We start from the raw sequence: 16,954 nt of genomic DNA, 5'->3' as shown, positions 1-16,954 counted from the left end.
AGTCTTAGCTTGGTACAGAAAAAAAAAAAAAAAAGAAAACAGCGAATGTGCTTTATTAAAAGACAAGGTAGAAATTGGGGGTTTTAAGACCGATTTTGATGGTAGTTTAACCACTTCAGGCACTGTGCACACAATTGTATACACCAAGTTAGCATTAAAAAAGAGCGGTGATCAAAACAATTGTAATTTGAATGTGTCGCATACATATTGAAACACTTCTGATTGGACTTGACCTAGAAGTTTAATTAATACGTGTAAACATGTTTAGTAAAAATAAGGCAGACAACTGGGCGTTCGCTTCTCAGCATCAGTAAGTTGTCATGTAACCGGTTCACTTCCATTGTTTCTCGCAATGCCATATACGTCACCCATATTTTAACAGTGGGGCTGTTTAGCTGGGCAAAATTCCGGTGTACAATGCTAAAACTGGTTGAGTGAGGAGGAGCCACGTCTCTCGCGAGCATTCCACCGGCGCGCGCTATGCTTGCGAGAGAGGAGCCTGGAGATTGACATCATAGCTGCGCCGTGCACGTGTTCGGCAGAGTCATGTGACCACGCTAATGAAAGCGTGCACACGGCTGCGCCAGGGCATTTCTCTGCTCTACCGAGACATGGCTCGACCCAAGCACACCTTGACGCCGGAAGAAGAAGCTGCCCGACGAGAGAAGCGCCTTTAAGCCACGTGGGAAAGGAATCGCCGTCTTCGTGCCGATCCAGCCTACCTCGCAAACAAAGCCGCCAATATGCGATGTCGCCGAGCCGATCCGGAATACCGAGCACACGAGAATCAAGCCAAGCGTCAATGCTGCAAAAGCAACCCCGGCCTGGTAGGCTTAGGCTAGTTGCTAAGGAAAGTCGCCCAGCTCCGCTGTTTCTTCACACTTGGCACCGCTAGTGTCAAGCTGACCGCATTTTTTGAGTGGCTGGATAGGTTTCTTACAAGTGTACAAGACACAAAACAGTTTAATTTCTCATATCTGGTGTTCCAGCAGAGAGTTTTCGCATGAAGTCCATAGTTAAAAAATTTAAATTATGGGGTTTTACATGCCAAAACCACAATCTGATTATGAGGCACGCCGTAGTGGGGGACTCTGGAAATTTGGACCATCTGGGGTTCTTTAACGTGCACCTAAATCTAAGAACACGGGTGTTTTCGCATTTCGCCCCCATCGAAATGCGGCCGCCGTGGTCGGGATTCGATCCCGCGACCTCGTGCTCAGCAGCCCAACACCATAGCCACTGAGCAACCAAGGCGGATAGTCCATAGTTTGAAAACATAAAAACTCACTGAAGAATTGGAAATTCTTATTTCGTTATTCAGCTGTGCAATTTTAATGATGTTGAAGATGCAAGAAATGGGGTGAAACTAAATGTTCATTGGACAGAATTAATTTGCGCCTGAAGGGGTCAAGGAAAAAGATGCAACTCTAAGTATTTTACGTGCCTGTATAGAACGCGTCTCACCCTACCTTTTCTTTGGACGGGATTGCAATATTCAGGAGCCCTGCCTTTGTTCATTGCAGCAGCATAAATAAAAACTGCACCATTTAGCTTAAAGGGCTCCTCACCAGGTCTATCTATTTTGAGCTGACAAGCGCAGTGCATACAATGCGTGCTGCGGAAAGAGCTGAAATTTCAAACCAAATGCTGTTTGCCCTTCCCCTTGCGGGGGCCGTGCTCCAGACAGGGGGATGACGTATATCAGCAATTGCGTCTACGTACATGTATATGCGGCGACGTCGCTCAAAGTGACATGTGACACTTCAAGAGTTATTCAAGGCAAGAGCAGTTATTTGTGTAATCTGTTGCTTCAATAGACGAATTAAAATTTTAGAGAAATAATAAAACACACAAACCAAATCTCTGCGTATTTTTGTTTTACTTTGCACATCAGCAAGAGAGATGTACTTTCGTATCGTCTGCTTGTGCACACGTCATGCAGTCGTGTGCGTTGAGAGCGAAACTGTCATCTTCTACCCTGTTCCAGTGCGCTTGCGTCTGCCTCAGTGTTCGTGCGGAACTACTGACTTATACTGCTAGTCACGTGTTCTCACGCACAGTGCGCAAAATTGTGCGCTGCACGAAACAAGACAAATACAACAGCTCACGCTCGAGGCCATCACCGAAAGGGGGCCACACAGCAAGAAAGCGACAAAGAAAAAGGAAGAGGTGGAACTCTGTGATGTATGTGTCACAATTCTCCTGCTCCGGCATGGGAGAACGCAGGGAAGGAATTTTGCTCGCAGACGCTAGACGGGGCAAGTGGAGAAAGTGTCTCTCTTGGCAGTGGCGCTGAAATATTTCTATCTCTGCTATTAATGAATCAATTAGAAAAAATGTCGCAGTTTTGCCCGAAAGGCAATTGCAATAGCAAATTACTAGAGAGCTATTCGGAGAAGGGATAGTAGTTTTATCGGCTGCATAAACTTGGACACATTCGCTTACTAACTGAATTAACACACGTGGTGTCAGCGCGCACAAGCAAACATGAATAGATCACACTGAATGACCGCAGACAACGACTGCCAAAACGCTGGCAGCAAGCGCAGCCGCCGCAGCGGCAATGGTTCGTGCGGTCTATCGCTTCAACGGAAACTGAGCGGGAAATGCACGGTGCATACAAAGGTCAGAGCCGTGTGGAGATAAGAGACGGTGCGGGCGACCGCCAACGCCGGGCAAAGTGCAGAGGAGTTGTACAGAGGAGAAGCTGCCCCCCCCCCCCCCCCTCCCCCCCGCGCTGCCTTTCCACTTTCTTGCTTTCCCGTGGGAGATTGAGTGGCAAGTTCCCCTTACGCTCGGTTGCAAGATACGCCTTTGGTGCCGGAGCACAGCGTCGCCCCGCCTCCCTCCCATACCCCCACGGCCTTTCGCACGATGGTCGCGTTTGCTTTCCGCCGTGCGTTCGGTCTCCGTGACAGCGCGCGTCCCCCGCGCGCTTTCGCTCACACATACGGCGCGCGATGACTATTTTATCGCCCTTGGAGTTTATATGGAACCTCACGGTGACGGCGACGCCGACGGCAGAAATCCGGGTGAAAATTTTTTTCGGTAGAACGCTCCCTAGAGGGCGCATAACTTCCAGCGTATAACCAAAATTTGCTATGTGGCCTGATGAGGTGCCAACAAGGAAACAATGATGATTGTCATTCGAGCGTTCTTGGGAGCATTTTTCGGCACATTAAATGACACAACGCCCAGTGCCATGATGAGAAAGTCGGCATAAAACTACTGCATTCACTCAATTGTAAGGAGAGTTTTTCATGATTTTCGTTGCTTGAACTCGACCCTCACGTTACATTCAAATAACGTCAAAATTTACTATTTTAACACAAATATTTTAAATCCCACGGGTTTCAATGCTACATTGGCAACCTGTACCTTTACGCATGGAAGAAGGAAAAAACTAGGGGGGAGCATTACGTCGCGCAGCCAGCCTTGGCCAGCGAACACTCCTTCACTCTTTGCTCTGCTTTGCAAAGAGAAGCAAAGCAATCTCTTTGCTCCTGCTTTGCTCAGTGTTGGCCCAACACGTAACCTTTTGCGTCAAGATCACGGAGCAAAAATTTCGATTTGCGGAGACGTTTGGTGCCTGTAGGTGTATAATCAATTGTTGGGGGGCATTTCGGGGGCCCTGCCACAGCACTGCATGCAGAGCGGGGGCCCTAAAGGTTACTGCCCATTCCAACGTGACTATCTCGTGTTGGGCAGACACGCTTGGCTCCAATCTCGCTGCACGATGCTTATTCCTAACTTTTTCCTTCCTCCATGCCTTTACGTCTCGATTCAATTCATAGACAAGTCAACCGAAGTCAAGAAGTTTTTGTTGGAATTGACGCTATTTGCGCTGTGCTTGTGACTAGTGTTACGGTGCTGCATTATTACCCTGCGGCCTTTTGAGCTTCGACAATGTTCTTTCGCAACGTTATGGTGACGCAGAGCGTTAGGTACGACGGCTGCTATGAGAGACAAGTAATTTTGACGACCGAGGAGCTGGGAAACTCTGCCGTGGCTCGGCGGCTCAAAGTGAATGAGTCGATGATTCTTGGATGGTGGTACCAATGGGAGGCTCTTCATAAACACGGGGCTGTTCGGAAGGACCTCACAGTGGCCTGGTACCGTCCCTGAATGAAATAGTTGTGCGGTCCTTTAAGCAGTACTTAATCTCAAACGAGCTTGATGGCATGGATGACTTGACTCTCGGGCTATCACTTTTGGAAATAGTTTCGCTTTCGCAAGACTTGGCTCGTTTCAGCCCCGAACCCCTAGAAGTATACGGCCGACAGCATTCTTGGTACTGATAATGTGCTTGACACAGTGCCAGAAACACTTGTCGGGGACGCTTCCGGCAAGAAATTTAGCAAAAGTGAAACCATCTCCCAAAGTGGGCTTCTTCGATTTTCCACTTCTGGCTACCCGCGAGCTGCCAGAGCCAGCCAGCGCGCCTTCGTTTTTTCTCGGGTTGCTCCGCCGACCGTGTGACGCACTTCCGCCGCACGTTCGTTTTACTCAGGCTGGACACTTCTGGCTACCCGTGGGCTGCCAGAACCAGCCAGGACGATTTTGTTCTGGCTGCTCTCTGGAAGTTCTCTGGCTAGCAGATGACGAAGAGGCGATGCGTGCTCGCCGCCATCTTTGTGGGGACTAGACGGATTGCAGCGCGGGCGCTTGAGGACTTTTACCTCGCTCAAGCAACTGGCTTGCGTCGACGCTAGTGCGCGCCGCCGCGGCTGTTGTGGTTTTGCACTTCGTCTCGCGTACTTGTTGGCGCGGTGTGTGGATCGGTGATTGCGTTGCTTCTAGCGTTATCTTACTAGGGTTCTAACGCAGCGTTCCGCCTTGCGAGGCAGTGCCATACGAGCGGCGGCGAACCATTTGAAGATTCCTTTTGTGTGTGTGTACGTGTGTATGCCGTGAATGCTTCTTCCCCGCCGTATACAGCGCGCGCGGCGCTGTCACCATGGGTGCTGTCGATTATGCTTACATGGTATTTTCATCGTGTGCCGCGCACGTTGTTCGCGAAGTTGTAGACGCTCAATTCCCCACATCGCGGTGCCTTTTCGGTCCACATCTTTCTCTAGTGGTATCCCTTTTCACATCGCTCGCGTATATGCGGCGATATCTTTTTTCTGCAGTTATATAGCGAAGGCGTCGCAGCTAGCCACGTTCGCTCCGTCTCTCCGTCGTATGCTTGGGTGGCAGCTCGAAACCGCCGTTGATGTTAAAGGAATGCACTGGTTGAGATGAACAGTGGCCACACATATACTAGGTTAATTATTGCTCTCGACCAATACTATTTTTCGAGTAAAGCTTTTGGCTGGTCACAGGTGGCGTGCATTTTCATGCGCCAGCCGCAGCGCCAGCTAGCTGGCGCTGCGGCTGGCGCATGAAAATGCACGGAGCAGAATTGAAAGGAGCTGGCGCTGCGGCTGGCGCATGAAAATGCACGGAGCAGAATTGAAAGGAGCGCTATCAACCGAAACAAATTTTCTCAAATCGAATTCAAGCATTTCGATCGGCACGAAATTTTACGTGTGATGACGTACCCGCTTTTTCGTGTCTTGTCAAATGACTTCAAATGTCGCCGGTGGCCGACCTCCTCGAGGCATCCTCGAGTGATCGCTTTTTCGCGATTATTTACGTGCAGTTTTCCGTCTTGGTATCGGACGTGTCACAGGCCGTTTGTTACGCTGTGCCAGTCACGCAAAATGTTGCAAAAGTGATCTTTTTCCCGAATACACCTGTATATTTTCAAGGTGGCAACGCAGAAATGGGCCGACTACACCTCGCGCGCACCGCCCACGCCAGTCGCTGCCATGCTGGTGGCATGTTTACATTTATCCTGCGGCCAGCGCTGTCCCGGCGTTCGATTTTGCAAACTTCGGGCAGCTCCGGGTTGTCTTGGGATCCCAGCCCACGTGACTTACTATCAGAACCGGAACTAGATAGCTGCTGTCTGGCTGCCAGCGGGCTGCCAGAACTCTGAAAATCGAAGAAGCCCAGTGATCGCCCTAGAATACCGCCCAAGGAAAGCTCCGTCTCCTTCTCAGACGATAATAATAGAACAGAACTCATTTCTGAATTTCTTGAATAAAAGTACCATTTCTCTTTCCATTCATCTTGCGTTACATTCGTGTTTTACAATCTTTTTTTTTTTATTTTGTGGACTGAAAAGCCGACCCTCGAGTTACATTCAAGTAAATACGGTATGCCCTGAAAATCGGTGACGCCTATTATAACTCCGTACATGCTTGCTTGGCTCTAAGAAAAATCAAGGCACACATTGAGGATTATGCTCCAATTTACACCCAACTAACACGCGTGGGCGATGGAGCAGTCACCCATTTTAAGAATCACTTCCAACTGCACGAGCTGCAATGCAGTGAGCTCAAGACGACAAAGTGGCTTTTCATGGCTAGAGGGCACGACAAACAATGCCAGTGACAGTGTCGGTGGGCTTGTCAAACAACAAGCCTCACTACATGACCTGCGATCGCCAGCCACTGAGGTCATTCAACACTCCAAGTGATGCTGTGAACATTGTAGCAGGTAAACTTAAAAAACAGAATGGAATGGAAAGGTGTCAGATGGGTGCAGGGAATTCACACAACCCACATGTGGAAGAACATAAATTCTGACCAAGGAACTTCCTTGTATGAAGCCCAGTGTGCAACCACGGAATGGAAGGAACTGTGAACCTGCAATTTGCAAAACTTGCTTGCCTGACAGATTATTACTAGTTGTGGATAATGCAAATAAATTTTTTCAGAGATCCTAAACCTGAAGCTGTGGTTCTTGCACTTTTATATGACTTCCTCACACCTTCCCTTTAGTTCAACCCACATTGCGAATCAGTTAACCACCCTCTATTAATAACCTTGTGATAGCTTCTAAATAACCCAGTCGCCGTGAAGTTTTTTGCTTTATAAACAAAATCAGGATAAGTACTTCATTGACCAAGATAATTACCTATGCCATTGAACAGTGAATCGGATCGAAATCCATAGTATACATCGAATACATTTATTATTAATAGAATATAGCAGGACATTTTTGCAGAATGTTCATCGAGACATGGTCTTGAAGTAACTTGAGATGGTACTAAGTAATTTTAGACAAGTCGGAATTTTTTTGTTTATTTAAAGAAAAAAAATATACACACAAACCTTACTTTTCATGCCCCCGTTTTCTAATTTGCCATGCAGTTCCAAGCAAAAGCAAGAAATTGGTCAACAGACTATTTTGTAAATTGTGTAGCACATAACGAACAATGGAGGGGAAAAAAAGTTTAAACCTCAATTAAAGGTGCATTAAAGAAATGTCGAAATAAGCCTCCTAACTTTTCCGCGTATTGTCGGCCGAAGAATAATTAAATTCAGTTTTCCTTAATTCTGTGTGAGAGGTGGTATAGACGTGGATTAAAAGGGTTAATGTGTAGAAAACTTTTTTTATACCTTGCACTTTTAATGGATGGATGGATGGATGAAGAACTTTATTAGTGTCCTTTAGGGCGCGTGCTAGCGCGCAGCGGGCCGCTCCCACGTCGGGACAGAAAGGCCGAGCCTCTCCGGTGTGTCGCGGACCTGCACTTTTAATGCTTGCAATGTTTTGCACTTTGTCTCGAGGATTTCTTGCGCCCCCCCCCCCCCCCAAAAAAAAAAGATTATTGGAAAAGTAGTCGCAGTTCCGCGGTGCGGAACAATTCTTATGCATAATATAAAAATTCATGTTAAAATTAAAAATATTCGGGACCCGTCTTGCGACTGTCCTCATCTGAACATACACCCAGGTGGCTCATCCACTGCAGTGGCGTCATCACGCTTTCCCACTAGGCCGGTGCATCACTCATGTACACGGGGAGCATTTCAAGCAGCACATGCGACATTAATGCCAGAAATAGGTTCCTCCGACTAGTCTTAAAACACTTTCTGTACGTGCTCTCGCGTGCTTGCTACCTCCATAACGTACCGTAGTGGAAATACGGATGCAGGAGCCCTGAAAACTCAAGCTCAACTCATTTCAGGGCTAAAAAGAGGCACAAAAGACACTATCTTAGTCACTATTCTTTCTACAATCAAAAGAATGAGTTCAAAATTCAATACAAATTTGATTTTTGATTTTATTATTAGAACGAAACACATTGTTGGGATGACCCTACATGGGCCTTAAGATAGGCTCAATTTTCTCACTTAAAATAATAAATTGCATTATGCTTTGCAGTACTATATTTAACAGTCCTGGATGGGTATTCTATAAAATTTCCATAAAAATCGCTGATGATGATATTATAATGTCTCTAAATGTTGCAATTTTCTGTTGTTTTTGCAATTTATTCTACTCCAATTGTACACTCAACCCTACTTCTTTTTCTCTCTTTATATTAGTACTCATTTTCCCCTCTTGGTGTTGAAAAAGCAAGGATCCTAGTTGGCCTCACCTGCTGTCCTTCCATTCCTGGCGCACGTCCTTGAGCTTGGTGTTCCGCATGTTGGACACCGAGTACACAAACACCTTGTCATACTTGTCAAAGGCATCCCGCACCTGAAATGTCACAACAGAAGCAGCAAACAAATTTTTGCAATGAGAGACAGTGGAGCTTTAGGCCTCAAAAAAAAAAAAAAAACAAAAAAAAAATCCTTCACAGACGTATACTAATCAGTCAAGCACTGTCTTTGAAGTATCAGCAAGTTCTCACGCCTTTCTGAAGTACTACGTGCTTTGCTGCCTCACAGGCTTGTACAAAAGCAGCAGTAGCACTTGCTCCGGCATTCTAGCACGGTTGTGGCTATCTGTTCTCGGTGAGAGCTTCTACACAGGCTGCAATGCAGCAACACGGCGTCAGCTTTGACTGCCAGTCGTACAAACTTCTGGCTGACCTCCAACACGGAGTCGGTGTAATGCAATGTGAGAAACAAAAATTATGCATCACTGGTTAAAAAAAAAAAGTGCATATAAGTTGCCTATTCGAATGAGATATATGCAAGGTACCTTTTTTTTTGTAATCATTGATCATTACATCCCTAAGCAAATTCGGGGTTCCAACACACATTCTGTTGCATTTGATATCGACCAAGCTATCACGGGCTGGCCTTCACTACCTTATGAAATCCGTAGCGGAACTCCCTTTAAAACCTTTGCTAAAAAATTTCCTATTTCAGGGCACAAAAGATTTTCATTCCAACAGCCACGTGTGGTGCAGCACTCTTTTCAATGACTAGAATATTCCCGAGCCTGCTCACCAGAAACCTCCCGAGCCCTATGCATAACACAGAGAACATGGAGAGCAGTGGCTAAAGGTTTCCCTATGTGTTGATGCCGAGTGCCTTCTGTGTTGCGCAGCAGTCATTGTGTTGAATTTGAGCAACTACGTTCACCTCAGGCTTTGTTTGCTAATGCTGCATTCATCCATCCCCTTGATTCATTTACCTACTGATTTGTTACACGCCATGATGGCATAATTGCTTTGGCGTTGCGCTGCTAAGCCCGAGGGCACGGGATGAAATCCCAGTCACAGTGGCCACATTGCGATGGGATGAAATACAAAAATGCCTGTATATCGTGCATTGGGTGCACGTTAAGAACCCCAGGTGGTTGAAATTAACCGTGAGTCCTCCACTACGGCGTGCCTCAACCATACTTGTCGCTGAAATAGTGGCGCTATCACACGCTTGTTTTTGTACTTCGCACTTTCTTTCAAGGCAATTACAAGAAGCTCTATCAATGGTACTTAGTTTCGAACACTTCAGTCGGCCATTTTTGAATGTGATCTAGAATGTTCATATTGGCACTTTCTTGGTGAAGCCAATATTTAAATAGTTAGGCAATTAGTTTATACTAATTGACTTCGCAAAAGATATATATATACAGCAGACTAGGACACGCGATCCTCAACACCACTGAGTTGGTTTGAGCCTCCTAGCACACTCCGTCGTTTTTGAAACTTTGGCTACATTTAGCTGGGACACCCTGTATATGCACAAACACCACCCCTCTAACAGTGTGCTCAACACATGCTTTATATAAAGCTCACACAAAGTGCCAGACATGCAATAGTGCAGTGGTTACCACATCCAGCTCTTAATGATACGGTAGCACAAGTGGCAATGATGAATGGTGTTATGCTTCTTGTTATCCTTCTGCTGTGACGGGAGCTCCATGTGACTGCAACATCAGTCGTTGGTGCAGATTTGTTGTTTGCAAGCAAAAATGAGAAACTATGTCTTTGACATACGAAGCTAAGATACAATGACAGCCAAGGAAAGCATAGAGCAAATTACATGTGGTTTTAACTTTAATGTAAAAATTATAAGGTAAAGGACAACGCAACCGAATAAAGAAGAAGCTTGTCACTGATGGGAGCCAAAAGCCCATACCTTCCTACACCATGGCATAAGTGGTGCAGGCTAACACTCTCAGGGTGAGATCCCCTTGTACACACACACACGTAAATGCCAAAGAAAATAGATGGACGAGCAGTAGTCGCCACAGCTCAATTGGTAGAATATTGCATGCATAATACGGAAGATGTGCATTCGGCTCCAACCAGCGCCAAGTTGTTCTTTTTGTGTGCTTTCATTCTCCTTATGCTTTCCTTGGAATTATTGTCTGTTGGCCAACGAGAAATTGAGCCCCTCAGTCCCCCTTCATTTCATTTGTATATATGCCACCGTAATTTACATTTGAAACCTAAAAAAAAAAAAAAAAAAAAAAAGATCACAAGTGCTGGCCAATGACATCACTGTAATTTTGCTGATAAGGATACTGAATAAGTGTGTTACCATTGTTTTTTTTTTAAAGCCTGCACTCAATAGGTACCCAAAGCCTGCCATTCTCCATTGTTTTAACAGCAACTACCTATTAATGCTTGTGTATTGTGGGCATCTAGAAATTATTATCTGGAAAGTGAAACCTGTTCTTTTCATTCTTGCAAGAATTCATGCGCATAATAACAAGGCCACCGACCCCATCACATCGCAAGAGCATCTTTCCACCACGACAGTGGGAATAATGTAACCGCGAAGAGCTAGGCCTTGAATGAGACATGGCATAGCATACATATAATTCTGTTAACTTGTCGAGATGAGGGCAGTGCTCCACAGCTTTTCTCATTCTGTCGCCAAATGGTGGCGACCCTTCACACTCAATCAACATGACAAATCAGGATGTGTGTGCCAGCCACCAGACAGGCCTTTGATGAATGACCATGCAGCCACCAATGTTTCTCTCTCTCTCCTTTGCTATCCTCCCCACTTGTGCCCCCTTGACGCATGCGCTCACCAACTCCATGCAGTGCTATGGGCCGTGTCAACACGCCAGATGAAAGGCTCCTCCATGGTCCACCCCTAATCGCCCTCTCCATGAAGCTGACTGAATGGAACCTTCATAGAATGTTTGGTGGCGCACAATGGGCGAGCCTCCTCTGTTTTTGGAACAAACAGTCGGCTTTTGCCATGTTGGTGCTGTTATCCCTCATCCACCAACCGATCGACAAGCGTTTACTCCCTGGTGACGTCCTCTGGAACACCCTGTTGACATCAAGTGTTGAGAGGCACCAAAAAGGCCAAGAGAGAAACACAGGATTGTTTTTTAAACGTGTAAGGATTTCTATGCCTACTCAATGAGGAAACCTGTCCGTCCGTCACGTAAGAGCAACGAGCGAATTGACCTTCGTGCTGCCTCTCGCTTCAATGTGAACTAAGCGGCGCGAATGCAGTGCACACGAAGCTGTCAGCACTTGGCGCACTCTGCCCCCCATCGCAGATCGCTTTCAAGATGGGGCCCCCCCTATATACAGCCACCACCAGAGTACGGTTGATCACGGTTCATAATGGCTTGACTCGAATGGATAAGGCACTAAAGAGTGATATCGGCTTATAATGATTGGAATGTCATCAGTGCACCTGCTGCCGTCACCTGCAGTAGTTTGCTTGCGTCATCAATTTACCTGCACCGCCATCTGCAGCAGTTCGTGTCGCCGCAGCGCTGTTATTTATGTTGGTCGGATCAAGTTTCACAACACTGATAATGACACCGGACTGTGTGGAGACAAGCGAGTGGCACAATACTTACACATACTTAGACAACTCCCAGAGGAGTTTCTGTGTGAATGTTACAATTTGTGGCATTCCCACAGCCCGCAGTGCTGCCGCATTGGCCAAGGATGATGATCATGGCATTCTCTACGCTACGCGCAGGTTTGCTTTAAATGTGTAAAAAAATGTGAGAGGCTGTTTAGGGGCCCCTTAACAGGCCAATGTATGCAGACTTTGACAGCCACTAGAGTTGCAGAAAGCAACGATTAACGTGTTCCCTGCAACATGGATCACAGGCCAGTCATGGCAGTTATTCCCCCTGTGTAACTGTGCAAAGCTTTCCAGTTGTGTGCAAGCAGCATTTCCGCAAAAAATGAACGGAGGGGAAAATTTTGTTTGTTTGTAATCGGATACATGGGATGCTACCTCTCTGAAGCTTGGGAATGTTGCAATTAAGTGGGACTTGGTCGCACTCCACTGCAATTTTGATGCGTGACCAATCAGTAGGTCATAATGCGCAGGCATTGAACCTCTTAAGGTGTGCCACTGTAGTTAGGATTTGAAATCACACGTCGATTTCAGCCACCTTGTTTCAGTGGCGAAGACCTGCAAAAGCCTCACATACAATTAAATTTACTTTCTGGTTAGTCTGCCTAACCCTTACAAATAAGCCACCTTGTTTTTTAAAAGGGGCACTTAAACACTTTGCAAACATAGTAAGAAAACGTTGCCGATCTGTACAAGAGGCTCATGTGAACATGTGAGCCAAATATTATTGCACTGTATGCTGCAGGGAATTTACAATCTCGCCTTCAAAACAGTGAAAAATTTCGATTCTGTAATGCGTCATGCAGCATCATCGCAAGCAACTGGACCCACTAACAGCTATTGGCTAATTTCATGACCACGAGAACATTCTCAGTAATACCTACTTGCTAATTTTAAGTCGAATAAATGAAACTTAAACATGGCTGCAATCTCAAAAAGACCGAAAAATCATTCCGTCTTTGCACCGTGACAAGCCCTTTCACCACCGAGATACTCTACTTTTTGGTGGGTCTTTGCCCCCTAGGCTTCTCCCCTGTGTTGCTTCCGGCGCGCCAGTGAAGACGAAATGAGAAAGCCGCGTATCAGTGTGATAACGCCACTTGTGCTGTAAAAATTTTTCTAATTCTTCAAGTACGAGATTCATGAGATGACGTCCTTTAATATAAGGCGACTCTATGACTAGTCAGAACCCGTCGTCCTTGAAAGTGTCATTCTTAATAGCTTAAGTGACTGTGGTGCAATATTACTTCCACTAAATGGTTACATTGGCTGCTATTCTTGCCGCCATGCACGAAGCGGGTGTATGTCAAGAAGTTTTGATAGCATGTAGCGCCACTGTAGCAAAAGGGACGACTTGCAGTCGTACAAGCAGGACTTGATTTTATAGTGTTTGTTGCCCCACAGTGGTTTCCCATTTTCAGAACTATTAAGTTTCATGATTCCATGCGAATCAAAGCTCCCAGTATAACAGTGACCTCCAATAGGCTCTCCACAGCGCAGTTGTTGCTGATGACATGGAGCCTTTCCCTTTGTAGTGTTCAAACGTAAAAGTTAGGTCCAAGCAATTATAAAAGGAAAGTGGGACTATAAATAAATAACAAGCACAGTCACAGTAACAAGAAACGCAACACAACCACCTGTGGTAGCGGTTGAGCGATTCCTGTCACGTCGTCAGTGCAGCTTTTCAGCACTCAAAGCGTCACTGGTGACTGGTGTTGATTCCGCAAACCCAGAGGCATCTTTAAATTAGAAGTTTAAGAAAAAGAAGACGTCGCAATATCGAGTGTCATACATTCTATCAAGAGGTATGTGTGTTTTAACTTGTGAGCCGGCATAAATTTGTAAGCATTTTGTTACGATCTATTGTTGGATATCCACCAGAGACATGCTCTCACTCACACTTTGTCAGTCAAAATTCCGTGCTATGTAAGCCACAGCATTCGGTGGCACATACCAGAATGGTGCAGCCCTATTATAAAAAATAAATTAAAGGGTCGCATATCATGTGCAATTATTCCATTAAGAGGTCTCTGTGTGCCTTGGAGACAGTCACTATCTGACATTCTATGCACACATTTTGTTGAGATTTACTCTTTCATTACGGAGAACCAGAGTTGCGCTCACTGGCAATACTTGGTTGGAATTAACTCGTACTACCTCGACTGCTGCGTGAAGAAACTTGGCGACGAAAGACAATAATGCATTGCGTTAAAATGCGAAAAGAAAACAAGCATTCAGTGCTTAACATATGGCAGGCGTATGAAACCGGTGCTTTTTGATGTCAACGGACAGAGGAAGAATGCCTTGAAATCACGCCACGAGGGATCGAGTGCATAGGCTGAGACAGCTTTGCCAGCCGCTGAAGAAGCTGGCATGTCTTTTGAGCCCTCTAAAGCTGTAACTAGCACCAATCACTCCAAAGAGCGACGTTGTTTGCGAAATAGCCAAAGAACAAGTGCTAAGAGGTTTATTAGCAACAGCCGCACGCGAACGGGCAGCAGTCACAAGCGTTTGGCCAAGGACAGCAACCACGAGCTCATGTCGGTGGTGATGCTGCTGAGGCATAGGCTACACTTCACAACAAATAATGCGAATGCTGGTAAGCGTGTTCTCCAAACAGAGCGCAACAAAAATGAAGCCACTGCTTTCGCCTTGGCGGAGACTCGTGTGTGCACGAGCAAGGGTGCCGATTTTAGTGGCCCAGTAGTGCAGCGTGATCACCATGCAGGTTGCCTATGGGAAGCGTACAATAAGACAGCGGTGGCAGTGCAACGGTATCTTGTCATGAATGTTGCTGCAGCCAATGCATTGTGAAGCAGTGGCCGCTTTTCAGTTGCAGCCTCGAAATAGATTGTACAGTGAGAGTAGTGGATATGTGTATCCACTACTCAACTTGTGCACCGTGTGAAACAAGTGTTTTGTGGACATTGTAGCACCTACATACACCTGCCTATAAAACGTGCTCATAACTTGCTTAATTGCATTTCAGCCCTAATGGAATTGAATAGAAGGTAACGACACGCTCGAAAATTTGTAGCGAGCACTTAGTTCGTGATGAGACGTCAACAAACCCTGCGTCTCCGTTGTATGCCCTTACAATTTTCCCGCAGGCATACTGCAAAGTGAATGCTACCGCCAGGTACTGAGAGCCGCACTATCAATGCGCCTGCTGTTAAGTTTATGGTGTACGCGGAAGGAGATATCTCCTTTCTAACAGCCTAAAGTATCACCGTCACATCGCTTAGTGCAAATTTCGAGAAAAGAAGACTCTTAAAAGGGTAAATGCTTGGGCCATATTTAACTAAGCAATTTACTGAGCCTGCACACATCTTTATTTCCATGTTCGAATGTCTTCCTGTGTAGCCAGCAGGTGCGATTAGTATTTCGATGCAAAATGCCATTTATGATGTATGCTCACAAACTTATGCGTCTCATGTAATTGTTCATTGGATCGGCAGAACTGTGAGAGGCGCAACAGCTGTGTACCTCGTTCGCTTGTGCGTACTGAAATCGGTTAGATTATGGGAACATGAATCCAAACAACACTGAGAAATGAACGCTGTTCTGAGTTTACATATAAGTAGAAGAAAAAGGCCGCTTACAGAACCCCATCATGACAGCACACACTTTCATGTTGACATCAATCTGTTGCAGGAAATCCCTTCAGGAAAATCATTCCCTGGCTCTCGTGTTTCTCTTGTATGGTGAAAACCTAACTCAACATTTCGTCCTTTAAAAAGCTCTTCGTTGCACAAATGGCGAAATCTAGCTATGTTTAGGACAGTTAAAGGCATATAGAAAAAAATTCTAGCACGTTGAAAATACATGGAAAACGTGACAAAGTGCAGTCTCGCGGAGTGGTCGACACTCGTGTTCCAGTAGGCTACACTGACTAAGGTGCATAAGTGGCATGACGGTGTGCGATACATGTGTGCATTTATTTTATTTATTCAGACCTGTCTAACAGTCTATCCGGCCGTTACAAAGGGAGTGGTCACAAACAATCCTCATTATAGAAAATGTGTGGAGGCCAGGCAAGGAGGTTGAACGGCAGCAATTGGAAGGGCACACACAGGAAGTATATAGAAGGCTACGGCTGATCTTCCACAATTTGCTCATGTTTCTAGATGTGCTGCTAAACAGACTTCCGAACAGTGCTGATTGTACTGACAAAGCAATCCAGATTTTTACCACATTTTCTCTGCATGTTTGCTTCTTGCTACTCATAGGAGCAAGATAAGCCACGGCGGCCGCATTTTGATGGAGGCGAAATGCAAAAACGCCCGTGTGCTTGCGTTGTAGTGCACGTTAAAGAAACCCAGGTCGTCAAAATTAATCCGGAGCCCTCCACTACGGCGTGCCTCATAATCAGAACTGGTTTTGGCACGTAAAACCCCAGAAAGAAGAAGAAGAAGGAGCAAGATAAGTAGTTGACACGAAATTTGAACACCTTATTTTTTAAATGTTTGTATTTGGTCAGAGATTTTTACTATTCGCGTAAGTCTCCCTAGTGAAGGCATCACCTACAGTCCCACATGTGGTCCCAATATTGTACAGTTTTCCTGCTTTTCAGTTGTGGTTCTCTTGCAAGCAGCCAAAAAATGCTTTCATCAAATAAGCACTGGGATCAGCACTGATCTTGTTCAGATGGTTTCCTTACAGGAAAAGTTTTGTCGATGCTTCTCCAACAGCTTGCATGGCAACACGGAAAAACTGGACCTCAAAATAAGTATAGTCGACCTAGCGATCTAAGAAAACATGCATAACTGCTGCGGCAGACAGGGGTGTGTGAATAGGGGTTTTTGAGACTGAATCGAATAGTTTTCGAATAATGAATAGCCGTAATCGGCAGTATTATAAAGCCATGTTCACATTCC

The 16,954-nt window shown here is 45.7% G+C and overlaps 1 protein-coding gene across 1 annotated transcript in view; it reads right to left on the bottom strand.

Annotated features, from left to right (window-relative positions):
* LOC119449102 (mRNA turnover protein 4 homolog) overlaps positions 1-16,954 on the bottom strand; it is a 69,343-nt gene that overhangs the window by 46,208 nt on the left and 6,181 nt on the right. The window contains exon 2 of the mRNA XM_037712290.1: positions 8,435-8,593. Coding sequence (XP_037568218.1) covers positions 8,435-8,593 — 159 coding nt within the window. The remainder of the gene's footprint in view (positions 1-8,434; positions 8,594-16,954) is intronic.

Source organism: Dermacentor silvarum, chromosome 4 (genome assembly GCF_013339745.2).
Source record: "Dermacentor silvarum isolate Dsil-2018 chromosome 4, BIME_Dsil_1.4, whole genome shotgun sequence".
NCBI lineage: Eukaryota > Metazoa > Arthropoda > Arachnida > Ixodida > Ixodidae > Dermacentor > Dermacentor silvarum.
This window is presented reverse-complemented; position numbering and strand designations above follow the sequence as displayed.